The following is a 20,798-nucleotide window of genomic DNA, read 5'->3' as shown; positions in this document are numbered from 1 at the left end:
TGCTGCTGTTAGAAAGAAAACTGTTGTGATTGCTAGTGGCTGCTCACTGCAGAAATGTTGTTAGCTACTTAATTTGGTTGTTTTGGTTGCAAAATCACTTACAGTAATAAATTAACCTAGTGAGGTATCAATCCAGTTAAAAAATATATATATAAAACATAGAAAGCAAACACAACCAGCCGTTTTTTAAAAACTCAGGAAAGTTTCAAAGGAGTGTGGGATATGACAGGGGATAGCCTAGTGGGGTAGCGGGTGTGTAAGAGAGAGAAAAATATTACTGGACACTTGCAAGTCCTTAGATATACCTAAAGGAACCCTATGAAGCTTTCAACCTGGTGCCCTTCATATTTTGGACTACAACTCCTACTAGCCCCAGCCAGCTTGGCCAATAGCAATTACGGGAGTTGTAGTCCAAATATCTGGAGGGCACCAGATTGGGGAAGTCAAATGTAGCAGCATATCCCATTGAAATCAACAGGTCATACAACAGGTCATAAAATTGGTGTAAAAGAGAGAAACAGCAGATTTGTATGCCTGTAATATTTTTTATCTGAAATGTCCATAAAGGGGCTACAAGTTTTCAGTGTTCATAAAGGAGTTAAAAGTTTTACAATATCAGAATGCCCCCCTTTCTAGTTTTAATGTGATTCTCTGAATAATAAATTGTGCCAGGATTTACAATGCCAACAATATGTAGATGTTTATATAATGTAATTTCCATAGATTTTAAATACAATTTAAAGCTGCCTTTAAAAGCTCCTTTAATTAGAGAAATAAGCAATTTTTAAAATAACACTAGTAATTTGTTAATAAAATCTCTGATATGTTAGAAGCCTTGATAATTCTGAGCAATTTTACAAGACCTTTGGGTCAGTTTAATGCAAATTAGGCCTGACTTGCTCAGACTCTTATTAATCCAGCCCAACTTTCTTGTTTGCAGAAATGCACATTCAACATAAAAGTGGCTTCATTTTAGGAGCAAAATAAGACATATTTATTTACGAAGCAGACTACTGAGACCTCCTTAATTTCAAAGGGTCATCATGCCTCAACATAATGCAGGGAAAACATTATTGCAGATACACAGAGTGAATAAATGTGTGTCCGCTTATTTATTTAAGCATTTATACGATGCCTACAGTTTCAAAACTTCTCCTGGGATAATTACAGTGTATCTCTATATATTGGGGCCAGTGTCAATTAGGACCAATTACTTATCAAAACGTTCACCTAGTGCAGTTTTTACATACAGAAACAAACACTTTCCATTTTGACAAGGGAAATGGGAAATCGCTATGGGATGCCCTAGTTAAGATTTAAATTAGCGAGAAAGTTGTTACCAGGCCATATAGAAGATACAGCATAATAAGACATGACCTTGCAAGAACCTTGGAGGCTATTGGAATCTGCCCCCCTTTCCATAACCTGTTAATTATATGCAAAAGTTACCAATCTTTTTGTGGCAGGTTATTTTTCTTTGGCGGGGGTGGGGGGGAAATGAAGGCTACGGATGGGCTTTTAAATATTTAATTAGTTGCATGATATGAGAATAGAGGCACACAACAAGCATTTTGCTTCTCGGGCCATGGTCTTCCTAATTATGCTCAAATTTAGATTGGTCATTGCAAACCTCTGGCATTTGTAATTATTTATTCCTTAAAGATCTTCCCATGGAGAAATATTTTTCACCCTCATGGATCTGGGTTTGCCTAAATCTCTTAGCCCATTAATTGCCCTCTCTGAGTATTCCAGTCAGCAATGATGCAAATAGGGAGGGGGTGGAAAGTGGGAAATGAACATACAAACCTCTGTATATGGAACAAGCTGGTTCTTAGGAGTAAATCTATTTCTTTTTGTAAAGTTACCCCATCAATGCAGGGTATTTGCATTATATTTATGATGCATTATGGCACATTCCAATATACAGCAAAACACTGAGCAGAAGATACTATAGAAGGCTAATTTCAAGCCATTCCCCAACGATCCTTTCATTCTTTTCTTTCTTTCTTATAGTGAGTAGATTGTAATCTGAGACCAGCCTGAATCTCTCCCTCCTCTCCAAACCTTTAACTTTCCATTTATGGCTTTAAAAGTATAAATGTCAAACAGAATACTAATAACTAAATGAAAGACTTTTGATTCAATCTGCTCATTTCCCTACCCATTTTCCCCCATGTGGTTTAAAACTTGCAACAGAAGTGGTGTCCTCTTGAAAGGGTCTTTAATCAAGTCAGTACTGGTGGTGTCACTTTCTATTAAAATGCATCTCTGAAGTTTGTGCTACAAATGCTGAGTTGTGTTGGGGTCTCCCCCTTTCTTTTTGGTTCTTGAGAGAGGATGGATGCCACAAAAGAACAATTATTCATCAGCCAGGGTGATATCTGGGTATAATGTCTGGGTATAATTAGCATCTCAAAAGTTCGTAACATTTCCAAGGTGTAACACTTCATCTAAAAATGCATTCTTTTCACTTTTGCAATTCAAAACAGCTTAATCTTGGAGGAAGGGTGTAAATTGCTTCTTTGAATGTGTTCTGTTAGAATCTGCATAGCTAATTCACAATGAATGGCAGATTTGTATTATTATTATTATTTCAATTAATATCCCACCCTTCCTCTCTCTATATATATTCAAAAATAGGTGCTTTGGTACCCACCCTCTTCTCTCTCCCCTTACAAGTTAAGTTCAAATGTACAAGACACATGAGGAGATTCGAGGAGATTGATCAACTCACCTCAGTCAACTCCCAGCTAATCTTTAATCAACTTGGAAATATTCATAATCTAATCCTTTTATCAAATTGCCTACCACTGCTAAAGCTTCATGTGTTTGCACAATTAAAAACCCCATGTTAGTTAGACATAATGCTGGATGCAAATCTTTTCCTATTGAAATAAGTATTGGGTTGACAGCAGGAAGCAGCTGATAAGAAAGCAACAAGGCATTGCTGATGGCATTCATGATAACTGAACACTAGCTCATATATATTTAGTCTAGCAGCACGTTAACCAAAGTGTTAATTAAAAAGAGGGACTACACTGAGGGATCCTTATGTTGTATCTCAGTTACAAAGATGAAGAAATAATCAAAGAAGGATACAGGGTAAATGATACAGGCAGTGGAATAGCATACTCTGAAGGCTGATACATGAAATGTATACATGAAATGAGAAATCTGGTTGCATATTTGTATCACTGAGTTCACCACCTGAAATTGAACATCACATTTGCAAGTCCGTGTGTAAGTGGTTGTTCTTTTGTAATGGGGGGGGGAGACAAAATGAGCCCAATCTGCCTCATTGCTGCACATACATAAAAAGTACCTCACACAAACCCTAGGTTTGAGGATAGTATTTTGATTTATGCTGGAAGAATTGCTTTGTAGAGTTCATAAAATGCCTAGATTAAAGACATGTTCAGCATCATTACCCCCTCTAGCTAGAAATCACAGCAAGAAAGCAATACTGCAAGAGTTGAAGAGCAAGGTTAAAGATAAGACTTGTGCCAACTGCCACTAATAAATATTACACTTACAATGCACACATCTCTGTTAGACAAAGTATAGCGCAGCTCAATCTCCCTGCCTCCTCCAGTTAGAAATAAGGAATCCAATGAGGTAAGGTTCAGATTATAACACAACAGGATTATTTGTTACATCACACATAAAGGATTTTAATGTTTAGGAATTCCTTTTAAGAAAACTCTCAGAAGTACAATGACTGTTTGTTTAACCAAATTCCCTGCAACCTAAGAATAGCTTAATGCAGGATTGTAGCCCCACCCCATCCCATCCTTGATATCTACAAATTGAAAGAAGGTCTGAGATGTGGTTATACTCACTGAGACTCCTCCATGTGTTCTGAAGTCCCAGCCACACAGGACTCTCAACTGAACAGAGGAGACACCACAATTACAGCTGGAAGCCCATTCATTCATACTTTCTCCCAATGGATGGCTGAACCTCAGCAAGTGGGGACAATGTCAAAGACAAGGCCAGCAATGCAGCCATGCTACCACTGAATTGAGTGGAACCCTCTCCTATGAAATACAACATGGTATTGCACAGAAAGTATTAAGAAGTTGTGATTCACTTAGAAATGTCATCATATCTACAATGCAACTACAAGGTAAAAAACCTGCCGGTGTGTGACAAAATTGTATTTCAAGCATGAAAGTGATACAGAGGAACAAGAAGCACAAGTCACTATGGCTTTCTGTTCACTGTCCAACATCTGAAGCTGTTCACAGGTTTCATGCTGTTGGAGAAGAACAACAAATAATAAACGATATAATCAATCAATCAAAGTTAGACAATCCATCCATCAGTCATGTACCCTACTGCTGTGATAAATAATTTTGGCACCTTTCCTTCAAAGTTTTGAAGATTTATGTATGTAAATCAGGAAACAGAAAATTGCATGCTCCTATAATATCCCAAAATTACCTTATTTTAAAAAGGAGACAGAGACTCTAACCAAACACACAATGATATAAATCTAAGGAGCACAGATCTGTACCATAGTTCAGCCTTTTATTACATTACCAAACAATCTGACATCGGGGCTTTATGTGAGGGGGAAAATTTTGATGCTCCACTGATGTTTCTTTATCAAGCAGTAATACACTGCTTGCTGTAACATAGCATTTAGTCTATGTTACACTCTTAGACTGCATTAACTTTACAGCAGTAACTTGATTTAAAGGCTCAGTTCATCATGGCCTATAAAATGTTAGGCTGAAATGCTTTAAATATCTGCTAGCATCATGTGCAGGCCTGAGAGTACAACACAGTGTGCTATGAAGTGGGAAAGGCAGTACTCTTCTGAGAAACTAGCACACACCCTTATTCACTAATATAAACAAGGTAAGTGTGTTAAATGATGTATGACACAGGCAAGGTCTTCATGAGCAACTGGAACTCTGGTTAGGTCTTATTTTTGTTTCCTTTTCTATTCTCTTCAAACAGATTTGCACAATAAAGATGTCCTTACATTCACATGTGTGGTTCAGATGCAGAAAACAAAGTAAAGATCTTTCTCTAGTTTGTGCCTGTAAGGTTCTACTTCACATTGCTGCTATTGAAGTCCGGAGTTATTTAGGCTTGTTGAGTAATGATGACCAATTTATTAGGCAATTAGCTTCTACTTCATTAATGGAGGGAGAACAGATGCTCTGTTAACATCATGCTATTGTTCTTCTCCTTGACCCTTAAGCTCTCGCATCTCAGCAATTTCAGTAATGCAAAAATGCTATTAGAATATCTGACTACTTCAGGAGTAGAGCCAAATACAAAAAAACTAAAAAGTACAATTTTTAGAAAGTTTCTTTCTCACATTGTACTACACACTTCCTCACATTCTGCTATAAAGGCCTAATAGAGACAAAAATTCAGAGTATGTTTTTATTATTATTACTACAATCTCATCTTCATATATGGGTTTTTTAAGTGTCAGTCCTGTTTACTACACAATATTCAACACATTTCCTAAAGAGCAGTAAACCTTAACAGGAAGCTTTAAATTGCCTTACACAGGGAACCACATTATTATTAATTCTAAAACAACTGTATAATATATAAACTATTGCTTTGCAAATTTTAGAGCAATTACACCTCTCAGCTATTTGACTAACTCTGCTTCATGATACCCAGTGCAGTTAATTATGTTTTTTTAAGTTAATAGTCTCTGTCACCTTCAAACATAAATCCTCTTTGATGAATATTTAAATTATATTTGAATAAAAATAATCTTAGATACATTTCCTATTCAACAGTCATTCTAGTTTAACAAAGATCTGTTGAGGATAGGGCTAAGTTAAATGGCTCCATGATCCCGTGTACAGGAACCTTAAATCCACTTTACATCTAATTTAGCGGCTACAGTCACCAGTATCGTAATATAATTAGCTATTTATATTATTTGATTGATTGATTGATTGCATTTGTATACCGCTCCATAGCCAAAGCTCTCTGGGCAGTTTACAACAATTTAAAACATTAAAAACAAATATACAAATTTAAAAACACATTTTTAAAAAGCAATTTAAAAACACATGCTAAAATGCCTGGGAGATGAGGACAGTCTTGACCTAGCGCTGAAAAGATAACAGTGTTGGCGCCAGGTGCACCTTGTCAAAAGAATCATTCCATAATTTGGGGCCACCACTGAGAAAGCTCTCTCCCTTGTTGCCAGACTCAGAGCTTCCCACGGAGTAGACACCCGGAGGAGGGCCTTGGATGTTGAGCATAGTGTATGGGTGGGTTCCTGTCAGGAGAGGTGTTCCATCAGGTATTGTGCTCCTAAGCCATGTAAGGCTTTATAGGTTAAAACCACCACCTTGAATCGAACACGGAAACATACAGGCAGCCAATGCAAGCAGGCCAGAATCGGTTTTATATGTTCAAACTGTCTGGTTGCTGTTAACAATCTGGCTACAGCATTTTTCACAAGCTGCAGTTTCCAAACCATCTTCAAAGGCAGCCCCATGTAGAGTGCATTGCAGTAATCTAACCTGGAGGTTACCAGAGCATGGACAACTGAGGTCAGGTTATCCCTGTCCAGACAGAGGCGTAGCTGGGCCACCAACCGAAGTTGGTAGAAGGCACTCCGTGCCCCCAAGGCTACCTGAGCCTCAAGTGACAGAGATGGTTCTAGGAGAACCCCCAAGCTACGAGTGCAACCCCATCCAGGACAGGTTGGACATCCGCCATCCGGTCAGAAGAACCACCCACTAGCAGCATCTCAGTCTTGTCTGGATTGAGTCTCAGTTTATTAGCCCTCATCCAGTCCATTGTCACAGCCATTGTTCAGCACATTGACAGCCTCACCTGAAGAAGATGAAAAGGAGAAATAGAGCTGCGTGTCATCAGCATACTGATGGCAACGCACTCCAAAGCTCTGGATGACCACACCCAGCAATGTCATGTAGATGTTAACAGCATGTGGGACAGAACTGACCCCTGCGGAGCCCAATACTGGAGAGTCCAGGGTGCCGAGCAATGTTCCCCAAGCACCACCTTCTGGTGCCGACCCGCCAATGCAGTCCCTCCCACTCCCAACTCAGCCAGTCTTCCCAGAAGTATACCATGGTCGATGGTATCGAAAGCCGCTGAGAGATCGAGGAGAATCAACAGAGTCACACTCCCCCTGCCTCTCTCAAACAGAGGTCATCATACAGGGCGATCAAGGCTGTTTCCATGCCAAAACCAGCTCTGAAACCCGACTGAAATGGATCCAGATAATCGGTCTCATCCAAGAGTGTCTGGAGCTGTGCTGCCACCACTCGTTCAAGGACCTTGCCTAGGAATGGAACATTTGCTACTAGTCTATAGTTATTAAGATTTTCTGGGTCCAGGGAGGGTCTCTTCAGGAGTGGTCTCACTACCGCCTCTTTCAGGCAGCCATGACCTCCCCCCCTCTCTCAGAGAGGCATTAATCACTTCCCTGGCCTAGCCAGCTGTTCCATCCCTGCTAGCTTTTGTTAGCCAAGAAGGGCAAGGATCCAGCACAGAAGTGGTTGCACGAACCTGTCCAAGCACCTTGTCAATGTCCTCAAGCTGTACCAACTGAAACTCATCCAAGAAATCGGGACAAGGCGCTCAGGAGCAATCATGTCAACCGCCCGGGTCATTTCTGTATTTCACAGTTCAACTAGGGTTTCGACAGGAGCACCAGCCCTATCAGCCAGAAAACTCCCCAGAGCCCTTTGGAAACCATCCGGATTCATTAGTCTCTGGGGGCGGAGCAACTTCATAGGTCCCCCACCCTTGCAGAGGGGAAAAGCCGCTGTAAGTCTAAACTTCAGCAAGCAGTGATCTGTCCATGACAGAGGGACTGATGTAAGGCCCCCCCACATTCAGATCACCATCTCCATGTCCAGTTGCAAAAACCAAGTCTAGAGTATGCTCTGCTACATGTGTTGGGCCAATGGCATATTGGGACAGTCCCATGGTTGTCATGGAGACCATGAAATCTTGAGCCGCCCCAGATAAGGTTGCCTTGGCATGGATGTTGACATCCCCCAGAACCAACAATCTGGGGGATCTCAACAGTACACCCGAGACCACCTCTGTCAGCTCAGCTGGGGAGTCTGTTGGGCAGCAGGGTAGGCAGTACACCAACAGAATCCCCAGTCTGTCCTGCTGACCCAACACAAGGTGCAAACACTCCAGACCAGTAGTCATATGGACAGGGTGCTTGCAGAGGGAGATGGAGCTCCTATAGACCCTCAGGTCTACCCTGATGCTGAACAGATACCCTGGCGGACATAGCTGGGAGAGACTGACTCCTCCCTGCTCACCCACCCAGGTCTCAGTTATACATGCTAGATCGGCTGCCTCATCCACAATTAAATTGTGAATGAGGGAGATCTTATTATGCACAGGTCTGGCATTTAGGAGCAGCATCTGGAGGTCTGAAGCTGGCTGATAGGGCAACCAACAAACCTGCGGGTGTGGGGAGGACCGGAACAAGGCACAGTCGTTAACTGTCTGGGCTGCGTTCCCCTTACCTGGCAAGTCCTCCTCACAACGCCATATCTCCCTCTAACCATCACTACACTATAATAATTGGGGTGGCCTCAAGTCTCCCCACTTGGCTATGCTGCTATGGTAAAAGACAATGGTCTCCCATTACAAATAACGGCATTATTGTACGTTTAGTGTAGTTCATTCTGTATATTAAATACAAAATACATAAATCAAGACACTCATTTCAGGAGAGCTGCCAGAGAGAGAGAAGGGATGAAGGGAGAATTGCCTTTTAAAGTATTAATTGTGCATTTAAGGGGTTAGTCACAATTGCAAAATTTTCAAGCCAGGGTGAGTGGAGGAGGGGAGAGAAATAGATTTAGTCTGGGGCTCATACATTCTCTCAGGAGCCAGTCTTGCATAGAACCTAACCTGAAACCTCAAGCTCTCTTTTCAAAGAGATTTTTTATTAAACTCAATGCTGATTGATACAACCCTTAGATGTATATCTGGCCACTTATTTTCAATCAAGGCAGATGTCTTTCATTGACATGTATGTGGTTATTTGAAGGTTCTAGCATCAACAATTTACTACACCACATCTCAGCCTAAGGCTGGAAGGATAATATATGGCCAACAATACTCCTGCTGGCCATGTACGTCAAAGCTCAAATCAATACCTATCAGAATGCTACATGAGAGAAGCCCTATTTAAGAGCATGTAACTTGCATACATTGAATTCTTAAGAATAAGAATCTTTCACCACAATTGCTGCAAACAGGAGAGTATTAACATGATGTTCAAAAATCTATAGGTTTCTTTATACATATTAGGTAAACTCATATTTAATTATTTGGAATACAGTATACAAGGCTGTTGAGAGTATGATTTTTTTTAATTTACTTAATTACACATCAGTTTAAATTTAAGAATTCGGCACAACCACAGTAGAACGCAACAGAAGTGTAGTAAAAAGAATTCCAATGTCATCTGGTTCATTTTCTAGGCTTTGCATTCAATGCAGGACTGTGTTTTTTTCTGTTAAAGAATTAGATGGTCTGTCACTAAGTCAATATTTTGAAAAAATATAAATAATGATTTTTCTGTATTTTTTAAAAATAAACTAAAAATTAGCAAAACTGCAAAGAAACTAATAAAAAGGTTCTTCCATGCCCCCCACCACAAAAAAATTGTATGATTTATTTCTTCACTGGAGAATATATCATATTGCACATTTTTGCATGTCTCAATCATTCTATGTCATCAAGACTCTGACATAAGTGAAACTGCATTCAGGTAAGAGATTATGAGGTACAGTTGCTAAAACCTACAAATTATAAAAGTAGTGAGTGTAGACAAGCCATTCTCAGTCTCAGTCCTAATCTCCCTGGTAGAGTTGTTAAGGATAACAACAAATTCAATTCATATCAAATTTATATTAACCAAAAGGGTTGTTAAAAATTACAATAAAAAGTAAGATAATGAAGGTAAGTGTGCACTGAACATGTGTCCTTCAAATGTTTTGGACTTCAACTCCCATCAACCCCAGCAAACATGGCCAGTGATCACGGATGATGGGAGCTGTGCTCCAAACATCTCAATGACACAGAGTTTGCTACCTCTGATAATTGCTAAATATTATTAAATATAATTTAGGTAAATGTGACACTTTAGCCAAGCCCAGATTTTTACATTTCTTTGCTTTGTGAATAAATTGAAATCACAAAATGTGGTCAGTGTTAAAAAACTGAATTTAAGTAGAAAGAACTCTGCAAACATCTGACTATGAATTTACTCTTTGAGATGAGGGTGTAGAAAGAATGCCCATGTCTGTAAATCTGCTCTGATGTGAGCTGAAGCCAGCTCTAAATAAAGGATTGTCTAAGAAAAAGAGAGAGTCTGGCTCTGATAATCATGTACAGTAGAGGTTTGTCAAGCATCTTTTAGACTCTGGTATTGAAAGCCAATGACATGCCAAAGGAAAATAAGGATCTGATATTTGAGCTCACTCATTTACAATGACAGCTTTGATGCACATTCATTCAGGGAATGCACTAGTTCAAATTGGTATCTGATATATGACCATCAATAAAATCACTTTTGGGGCAGAGAAGGAGCAGCAAGTATCCTGAATACTGAGTGAAAAAGAAAAGGTAGATTGCAGTTGAATATAAGGCACCTTTCACACAGAACACTTTTCAAAAAAATAGTAGCTGCCACAAGCTTGGGGGTGGGGAGAGAAACCCACTCTTAAAAGAGTGGCTTCATTTTCAGTAATACAGTGACTTCTCTGGGTGACAAAAATAGCAATAAAGCACTGAACATAAACCCAGGTTAAGAAATACAGTGTTAACAGTGTACTGAAATACATTTTTACAGAGGCATGTTTTGAATGCTGTCACAAGGCATATATGGCAAGATTCTCCAAAATGATTTTCTGTAGGGTGCACTGTAATGTGATAACGTAGGAGGGAAACCATTTTCTCAATCTGGTTTAGGTTTTCCACCCTTGCAGACCTGACGATTAAGGGGCAAAGGATGAGATTAATCAGATGAGATGGGTGATTTCCCAATCCAAGGCTGTGAGCTCTTGTCAAAGAATTTTGTTTATTCAATATCATTAGAAAGAAAGAGGGCCAGCCTTGTTTTCACTTGAAAGAAAGCTCATCTGATATTCCTGCACTTCTTTTTTTAAGGCCTGACAAGCAAGGGAATACAGGACTGGATCTGATCGGAAAGGTAATTTATTTTGGTTTTGTTTTTCAGCCATGCATCAGTCATGTTGACAAAAGGAATTAAAAACTTCATTTGTCAGAAGATACTTGAGTCCCAAAGAATATCTCCATTTTGTCCCTTTCTTCCCTGAAATAAATAGGTTTTTCATCATCATATATTTAAGAAAATAAAAAGAAAAGAAGATCTCAAATTAAGGGTCTAAGAATTTTAAAAGGCCTGCCCCTAACCTACAAATAGAAAGGTCAGGAGAGCAAAGCAAGTAAACATCTCTTGTATTAAGCTTTGACTTCATTCACAGCTGTGCCCTGTGAAGGATAAATGAGTGATGGAACTAGGGTAAGGGAGCACTGCAGTCTGAGATTATGGTGAGATGTGCAGTCATTTATTGGAAGCAGTACATAATTTCAAATGATGTGGATTCTTTTATTTCTTAAGGAAAAAATATTTTGAATATGTCCTTTTTATACTGTTGGGTCATATTGAAAAGGATTTTTATGTGCCAGTGTCATTTTAGGTAACTGAAGTTGTGGATCACAATTAATTATAACACCGGTTTTACATACAGACACACCAAACATAGCTCTTACAGTATCTTTCAATATCTGTAGATTTGGGGCTTTTTAGTTTAAGAGAAAAGGTGAAATATGGTCAGAAAAATGTTTTTCTCCCTGTTTCGTAACACTAGAACTCTGAATGTTGAAAGATTTAAAACAGACAAAAGGAAGTACAGTATAATACATAGTTAAACTATGGAATTCACTCTCACAAGTAATACCAGAGCTTGGAAAAGTTACTTTTTTGAACTACAACTCCCATCAGCCCCAGCCAGCATGGCCACCGGATTGGGCTGATGGGAGTTGTAGTTCAAAAAAGTAACTTTTCCAAGCTCTGGATGGCTACCAACTCGAATGGCTTTAAAAGAGAATTAGACAAATTTATGGAGGATACAGTTAGCAATGACTACTAGCCATGATGGCTATGTTCTACCTCAATTGTATGCCTCTGAATACCAGTTGCTGAGAATTACAAGTGGGAAGAGTGCTGTTGTGCTCAGGACCTGCTTTCAGGTTTCCCATAGGCATCTGGATGATCACTGTGAGAACACAATGCTGGATTAGATGGGCCATTGGCCTTATCCATAGGGTATACTTACGAAAAGTGTTTTCTTGAGAGCACAGAGTGGTCAAACTCAGAGTAGACCCCTTGAAAACAGACATGACAAACTTAGGCTCATTAATTTCACTTGGTCTACTCTGAGTAGGACTTAGCTGTATACGTATTATCAGACTTATATAGTTGGCAGTAATGTCTGTTGTTCAATGAAGTAGCTCTATAATGATGTGCAAAGGCGTCTCTCCAATTGTTAGCAATTGTAAGGGGAAGGGTTTAGGCTGAGATGATGATGATAGTGATTAATTAAATATGCAGCTTCGCTTACCTGCGCGAAACTCTGGGGAGCGGTAGCACAGTTGCGGCCGAGGGTGAAGTCGCAGAAGCCATTTTGAAGAAGGGAACGTCACTCGTCGCATTGGGATGACGCACGACGTTCTGCACGGAGGGGGCGGAGCTATGGGCCTATTTAAGCCTGCTCAGCCCCCTCCGACTTCCTCTTGGCTCGCAACGCCCGTCCCGCCCTCCCTCTTTTACAGTGTGACCATGGTTGCTTTGGGGCTGAGTAGGAATTTTTATCCTGCCCACCCTTGTTGGCGGGCAGGTTTTTTGCCTGCTCCACACTTTGGGGGATGGAGGGAACTGGGTTAGAGGGTGTCGTGATTAATAGGCTGTGTTTTGGCTAATTTGGCTAATTTGGTTCAAATCAAATTATTAACGTGGACATATTTTGGACATGGATTCGGTAAAGTGCGGGAGGGGAAATAGGTAATGACAGCTAGGTGGCCCCCTTAGCACCTTTCAAGGTGATTGGTGGTTCCGGAGGCCTGTCTCTCAGGGTTATACGGCCCGAGGGCAGGATATGGACTGCTTTTGGGGCCAACTTACCTCATCCACCTGAGGGTTCTACAGCCCTGGGGGGTGGTGACGTGGGAAGGCCTCCCTACTCACCTACAAGGTGTGGCCGGGGCAAGGGGTAAGCAAAAGGGGGCTTGCCATTTGCCCCAGCAGGGGCTGGTCGCCCGAGAGCTGTAGGGCAAGCTGCTTGCCTATAGTTAGTTCCCGCACTTAGGTTTCACCTCTGCAGGTCGCTTTAAACGTTCTTGTTTATAATTTAATAAAGTGGCCCTTTATTCAACTATAGCTGCTGTTGTCTGCGTATTATTTCACCCATCGACCGCAATTGTATCCTGCCCTTCCTCCCAAAGGAGCCCAGGGTGGTAAATAGCAAAAAGTTAAAACAGTACAAGTTAAAAAGAGTATAATTAAAATAAGAAATAATTAAAACAGTTAAAAATATCTTAACCCACTTAAAAACATTTAGAACATCTTCTAGGGTGTTTTATGTCTTTAAAATCTTCTTTCATTCTCCTGAGTTTTTACCCAGCAACCACAATTCACAGGTGTGGATCTAGTTCAAAATATGTAAGCCCAAACTGGGAGCAGCTGATGCAAGGCTTAAACAATTTACATTACTGAAACTCTGCCACACAAGGTATCCTGTGTACATGCAAGGCTTGGAATCACATTCCAGAAAACCTTTTTTCGTTTTTTAAAAAAGAACAATAAATGCAAACAAGCCAAATTTACACATTGTTAAGTCCCAGTGGCTTCAGACGGAGAGATTTAAAAGCATGCTTAACTCTCCCATTTAAATAAATGTAACTTTAAATAAATGTTTAACTCTGGCCAGGATTGTGCCTGTTTCTTAATTATGCCAAGGCTGAAGGAAATTGGAATACTTTAATTTTACATAAGTGAACGGGCAGGGGGAAGTTCTACATCTCTTTAGAAGGCTGAAGTAAAAGGAAAATAAGTGAAGACAAGTACATTGTTATTAAACAGAATCACCTACCAATAAATGCTCACATGAGCTCTTGTGTTTGGAGAATGATATAGCTAATTATAATTCAGAAGGTTCTGAAAAGTAGATAGAACATTACACTAGCTCCATTTGGATACAACAGTAAACAATGGTTTAATGGTACGTGAACAGGTCTGGGGCTTATTCACTGCCTCTGGGACAGCCATGAGCAGAACAGAAGCTTTCAATTCAATTTTCTGAATTCAATTTTTCATTTTTTCGATTTTACTTCTGAACACTAAACTGTTGTTGATCTTTAACTCATGTTTAGCTATTTTATAAACCAGTTTGAAGTTGGATTGTTTGGGGGAACCTTTGGCCCTCCAGATGCTGCTGAACTACAACTACTATCTGCCCTAATAAGCATGGCCAATGGCTAGGGATTATGGGAGTTGCAATTCAGCAACATCTGGAGGGCCAAAAGTTCCCCACACCAGCATTAAACAATAGAGTAACTGAAGTTTACCCAGGTTCAGACATAATGCTAAAGTTCCACTGTACAGGTGATATAATAAGTGGGGCTAATCAAATGTAGAACTGGAAATTTCTGTACTTTAAATCTTTTATTCCCCCCACCCTGTCGCATATAAATCCATACAGGGTGTACTTTGTAGGTGGGTCATTGATTGATTGCATTAGGACAGCAATCCTACATTCGCTTATCTGGAAGCAAGTCCCACTGAACTCAATGACCCTTCTGAGTAAATCTGCATAGGAATGTGCCGTTTAATTAGCATGAATATTTAGAAACTACTTAAACAGGCAGCAGCTCTCAAAACTTCTGAGCAGGAGTTTGACTTCCAAGAAGACAAGGATACAGCAGCATTTCAAACATATTAAAATGTCTCTGTCTCCTTGCAGTCACCTTCCAGCTTTTTTGCTATTTACACAGAAAAAAACAGAAAAACCTCAAACACTCTGGCTAGTGGCTTTATTTCTTTAGTTTTTCCAGATAAAAATGACTGCGGCATTTGGATATTTTTTCGGGGGGGGGGAGCTCAATGCATTGGATCTTTCTTGTATAGATTCATTTTCTGGAGTGTGTTATAGTCAGTATTTCCGTTACCTTTGTGTCATAATCTTGTAGGCATCAGGAAGGAAACATTCTGTGTTCTCCATCTGGAAGGGGTCAGCATCGCAAATCTTGTCATCTGTCCGTCCATAATTAGCACTCTCTATCATAATGACATCACTTCCTGGACACCGAAGATCGATGGAGTAGCCCTCACAGGACAATTCTCTCCTTACTAAACCAAATGGTAATGCTGCTCGACTGAAACCTAAAAAGAAATGAGAAAACACATTAAATTATAAAATTATATACAACTCTTAAGATCCACACACCTGTAATCACAGGAACATTGTTCTAGTTGTAACTGTCATGGAAATTGTTATTCCCCACTGCAGGTTGCATTATACAGCCACGAGAGTGGCTGTATACTATAGTCAGCATGGATTTTTCACATTCCGCAATGTTAAACTGAAAATATCCCCATGCCATTCTGATACTTCCCATAAGCTCATTTAAAACAAAATCTTACAAAACTTATAGTCCTGAACTCAGAAACGCTTGCTTAACAACCCTCTAAGTTTTCATGGCAATACACAAAACAGTCAGAGAAAATCAAGAGTTCAAAGTGTAAAAAGAGAGAGAAAAGAACCTGACCCCTTTTTTACTTTTTTCTGTCAGTGTTCTCATAATTTTTGAAATTAATTAAAAATCAGCCATGTTCACAGAGTATCTGTACTCCTATTACTGACCTTGCCCTATACTCTGACCGTCATCCTCTGCTGTTTAAAAGTTTTAAAAAGGCCTGGCTGATTTTTAATTAATTTAAGAAATTTAGCATTGAACTCAATGATAAGGCTGGGCATGCTCAGTAAGAACCAAAGGTCAGTGTTCTAAAAGCCAGACACAGCTGCTTGGCTGGCCTAATCAGGGGGCCACATCCACACCAGACCTTTATTTCATGTGAGACAGTCATGGCTCCCCCCAAAGAATCCTGGGAAGAGTAGTTTGTTAAGGGTGCTGAGAGGAGACCCCTATTCCACTGACAGAGCTCCAGTGGCCAGAGTGGTTTAATAGTCAGCTGCTCTGATTGAAGCTGTGTGATGTGAACAGGGCATCTCCTAGCAACTCTCAGCACCCTTCACTATCTACACTTCCCAGGATTCTTTGAGAGAAGCCATGACTGTCTAAAGTGAAATAAAGGTCTGGTGTGGATGTTGCCAGGGGCAGCTTTGGTTTAAATTTGGGGGACTACATGTGCCTGCTGTAGAATTAAAGGGTAGGGGGAAACCCTGAAAAAGAATGATACTGTTCAGAATGTTTTCCTTTTGGAAAGGAAAGGAATGGAAAGGAAAGGGGCTTCCCCTGTGCCCAGTGACCACCTATCCAATCTCCTCCACCCTCTCCCTCTCCACCCTCCCTCCCCCTCCTCCCCCATGGTTAGTTTTACCTATCCTAAACATGATTGTACAGGAATGAATCCCATTGAACTCAATAAGCAAGCAAATGATCAGACCTGCCCTCCCCTCCTCCCCCTACCTCCTCTCTTCCCCTCTTCCTTCTTCCTCCTCCCCTGCCCACTCCAGGGCTCCCTCCCCATGATCAGTTTTACCTATCCTAAGCATCATCTTTTGCCCCTTCTCTCCCCCTTCCTTCACTCCTCCCCCTACCCTTCCAATCTCCTCCTTACCCCTCCCCCTCCTTCTGCTCCCTTCTCCCCCCTTCCCCGTTCCCTCTACTCTTCCCTCCCTCTCCTCCTCCCCTATGGTCAGTTTTACCTATCCTAAGCATGATTGTAAAGGGGTAAATCCCATTGAACTCAATAAGCATGCAAATGATCAGACCTGCCTTTCCCTCCTTCTCTTCTCCTCCCTTCTTCCTTCTTCCCCCTTCCCTGCCCACTCCAGGCCTCCCTCCCCATGGTCAGTTTTACCTATCCTAAGCATGATTGCATGGGAGTAAATCCCACTGAACTCAACAAACATGCAAATGATCAAACCTGCCCTCCTCTTCCCCCTCCTGCCTGCTCCCATCCCCCTCCTCCCCTACCCATCCCCTGTGGTCAGTTTCACCTATCCTAAGCATGATTGCAGGAGTAAATCCCACTGAACTCAATATGCATGCAAATGATCAATCCATTCTCAGCAAACTTGCACAGGATCCCATTTCTTAGTTCCCAGATTAAAAAGCAGAGAACATCACTAATAGGCAAAAAAAACCTTGTGGTTTAAGAACGTACCTATAGCCAACAGATATTTTTATCAAACTTTAAAAAGCAGGGAATTTGGGCAGCTATAGTGAATACACCAGGGGAGCAGGAGACCTGAACTCCTCTCTGAGATATTGTACTGCCCTACAAATTTGTCAAAATGCAAACTCCATTTGGGTTGGTCTTTCACAGTCCAATCCACTTCCTGTGCAGCTTGGAAGAATTTGGTAACATGTGGTGGCAGCACCTGTAATCAGCCCAAATAACATAAACAAGACATACTATGCTGATCTTGTTGTAGCAGGTAGGAAGCAACAATATTAAAACAGTTGATATATCCCACAAAAATGTAATTCTCCATCTTTGGAGATGACAGGTGTTGCCACCACTCACCATATGCTCAGAGGCTTGTTACCAAATGGTGTTTGCATTTTGACAAATTTGTAGGGCGGTACAATATCTCAGACATGCCCGATCTCATCTGATCTGGGAAGCTAAGCAGGGTCAGGCCTGGTTAGTACTTGGATGAGAGACTGCCTGGGAATATCAGGTGCCATAGGCTTAGAGGAAGGCAATGGTAAACTACCTCTGAATACCTCTTACCATGAAAACACTATGACTATATCCAAAAAAAGATTCATAGGGTCGCCTTAAGTCATAATTGACTTGAAGGCATATAACAATAACATCTCAGAGAGGAGGTCAGGTCTCCTGCTTCCCTGGTACATTCACTATAGCTGCCCAATTTCCTGCTTTTTAAAGTTTGATAGAAATATCTGTTGGCTATAGGTACATTCTTAAACAACAAGGTTTTTTTGCCTATTAGTGAATCAATATATAGTTTATACTAGATAACTTCATGCAATCCTATACATGAAAGAGAATGCATGGAGAAAATAAGCAGCTGGTTGTTATCTTTCCCAAGACATGTTTAAATGTAACCACTGTTCGAACACATTATTTTGCAAATAAACACATAGTTGGAGTTCTTGGTTTTTAATATATGCATTAAATGTATAATATAATATAATATAATATAATATAATATAATATAATATAATATAATATAATATAATATAATATAATATAATATAATATAATATAATATATCAGAGTCTACAGGAAATGGCCAAAAGAAAACAGGGACCTTTTCAATCCTATACAAGTCAAACTCCACAAGGACAATGAATGGAATTTTCACATTAAATGTTGAATGGCGGCCGAATGGCTGGGTCACATTTTGGCCAGCAGGTTTACAACCAGACTTTCAACCTGCTTAACTAGCTTTACTTTGTGTTCTATGACGGCCACAATTAAATTAAATTACATTAATTATTTTCACCAGATGTTTATTATTGGCTCTCTACATCTCTGGGACTGGGTCAACTGTTGGAATGGCTTTATTTTAAAACTGAGAGCTGTGCAATCAGTCCTATTTATTTTCCCTACTCCCCCCCCCCAGCTAACTATCGCACTTAAAACATTCTGCAGTGTTTACATAGCAAGCCCTCACACAGCTTTCCTTACCCCCTGATTCAAAATAATAGAGAGGCAGGGCACCTACTTGTGAAAAAAACAAGAAAAATTAACAGGCCTAATAAACTCTGTAACCTAAAACCAGTGTGGGTCTTAATCTTTCTCTTGCTTCTTCCTTCTTTTTGCTCCTTTCATCTTGTATTCCGTGTGCCTATATGTATATGGTGTACATGTTTTGACATCCATTTTTTCCCTTTGAAAATAATAGTTTTTCTGAGAATTATGGTTGATTTTATTAAGATAAGCTTTTTTCTTTAAAAGAAGTTGCTATCATCATTTAGCTACCTGATGTAACTTTCAGTGGGTATCCTGTTGAGCTACATTTTGACTCTGTATAGCCAGTCTGCCACATTTGAATAGACTATGGGGGATTCCTTCCTCCTCTGACAATGGTCTGGTTCGCACATCATGCTAACCCAGGCGTGGTGATCAGCCCCAGTAACCATGGTCAATGGCCAGGGATTATGGGAGTTGTAGTTCAGCAACATCTGGAGGGTCAAAGGTTCCCCACACCTCCTTTAAGCCAAACCATGGCTTAGTATCAAAATGATACTAGATGAGATCATGGCTACTTTGCTCCTCCCCATTCATTCTGTTGCTACATTGCACTGCATTGCGCTGTGTGGTTTGGCTTAGTGAGCTGTCCTTACCCATGGTTTAGCTTTCACAGACAAATTACAAGTCATAAACCATAGAATAAACCTTGTTTACAAGCTCATGGTTAGTCTGGGGCAGCTAAACCAGAAACTTCATCATGAAGTTGGAGGAGAAGGGGTTTATTATGAAGGTTTACCTCTGTAACTTTTTTTTTATCCTTAAACTATCCTGAAGCTTGTAACTCAACAAAGAGAAAAGCTTTAAGCACGCACAAAGCACCATTTGCCTCATTACTAAATAACCACTGCAAAGGTACACCTGGATTTCCAAAGCAGAAAGTATAAATTACAGCAACAATTGGACCAGGACTTATCTTCTTGAAGCACTGGCATAGTTTACTACATTACTGAAAGAGGAACCTACTTCCATGGTGGCACATACTAAAGTCAACACTATGAGTACCATTTCACCATACACACAACTGAGTTAGCATGTAGCAGAGTAACTGGAGATCAGTATGGGCTGACTGAAAACTGTAGACCTTGAGTGGTGACTGAACAAACAGAGCAGGACAATCTGTACCAACTATTCCATTTTGTGTAAATAAGCCTACAAAACAAGCCTGCAACATTTTTACCATTGTTGTGGGCTGGCAGAAGAGGGAGAGAAAACTCCTATTGCAGCAGCCCACTGCATTGCTGTGCTGGGCATGGAAGAAAGGACTTCTTTCTTTTACAGTCTGCTTAGTTTCTGTAGCAGACACAGAGGAGGGAACAGTGTGATCCAACCGTCCTCTGCCAGCCCAGTTATTGAAAAATGAAATGGATTGCCTTCAAGTTGATCCCAACGTATGGCGACCCTATGAATAGGGTTTTCATGGTAAGCTGTATTCAGAGGGGGTTTACCATTGCCTTCCTCTGAGGCTGAGAGGCAGTGACTGGCCCAAGGTCACCCAGTGAGCTTCATGGCTGTGTGGGGATTCGAACCCTGGTCTCCCAGGTCGTAGTCCAACACCTTAACTACTACACCACACTGGCTTATTACCTGCATACCATTCCATGTAACGTATGGCTTAGGCAAGTGCTTAAATCAGGGAAGAGGAACCTGAGGCCCTCCAGATGTTGCTGGAATACAACTCTTGTCAATCTTGTCAGCATTGGCCATGCTGTTTGGAGCTGATAGGACATGGAGTTCAACAGCAGCTGGAGGGCAACAAGTTCCCCATCCCCAGCTTAAATAATCTATCTGGGCTGTTCTCTCCATGTTAGAC

The 20,798-nt window shown here is 40.6% G+C and overlaps 1 protein-coding gene across 19 annotated transcripts in view; it reads right to left on the bottom strand.

The window, feature by feature from the left end:
* Positions 1-20,798, bottom strand: part of ADGRL2 (adhesion G protein-coupled receptor L2) — a 252,946-nt gene that overhangs the window by 94,152 nt on the left and 137,996 nt on the right. For all 19 annotated transcript variants that reach the window (XM_061633470.1, XM_061633468.1, XM_061633465.1 and 16 more), the window contains one exon: positions 15,244-15,457. In XM_061633470.1, coding sequence (XP_061489454.1) covers positions 15,244-15,457 — 214 coding nt within the window. The remainder of the gene's footprint in view (positions 1-15,243; positions 15,458-20,798) is intronic.

Source organism: Rhineura floridana, chromosome 6 (genome assembly GCF_030035675.1).
Source record: "Rhineura floridana isolate rRhiFlo1 chromosome 6, rRhiFlo1.hap2, whole genome shotgun sequence".
In the NCBI taxonomy this organism is placed as follows: domain Eukaryota; kingdom Metazoa; phylum Chordata; class Lepidosauria; order Squamata; family Rhineuridae; genus Rhineura; species Rhineura floridana.
The sequence above is the reverse complement of the archived record's forward strand: the minus strand, read 5'-3'. Positions and strand labels throughout refer to the sequence as shown.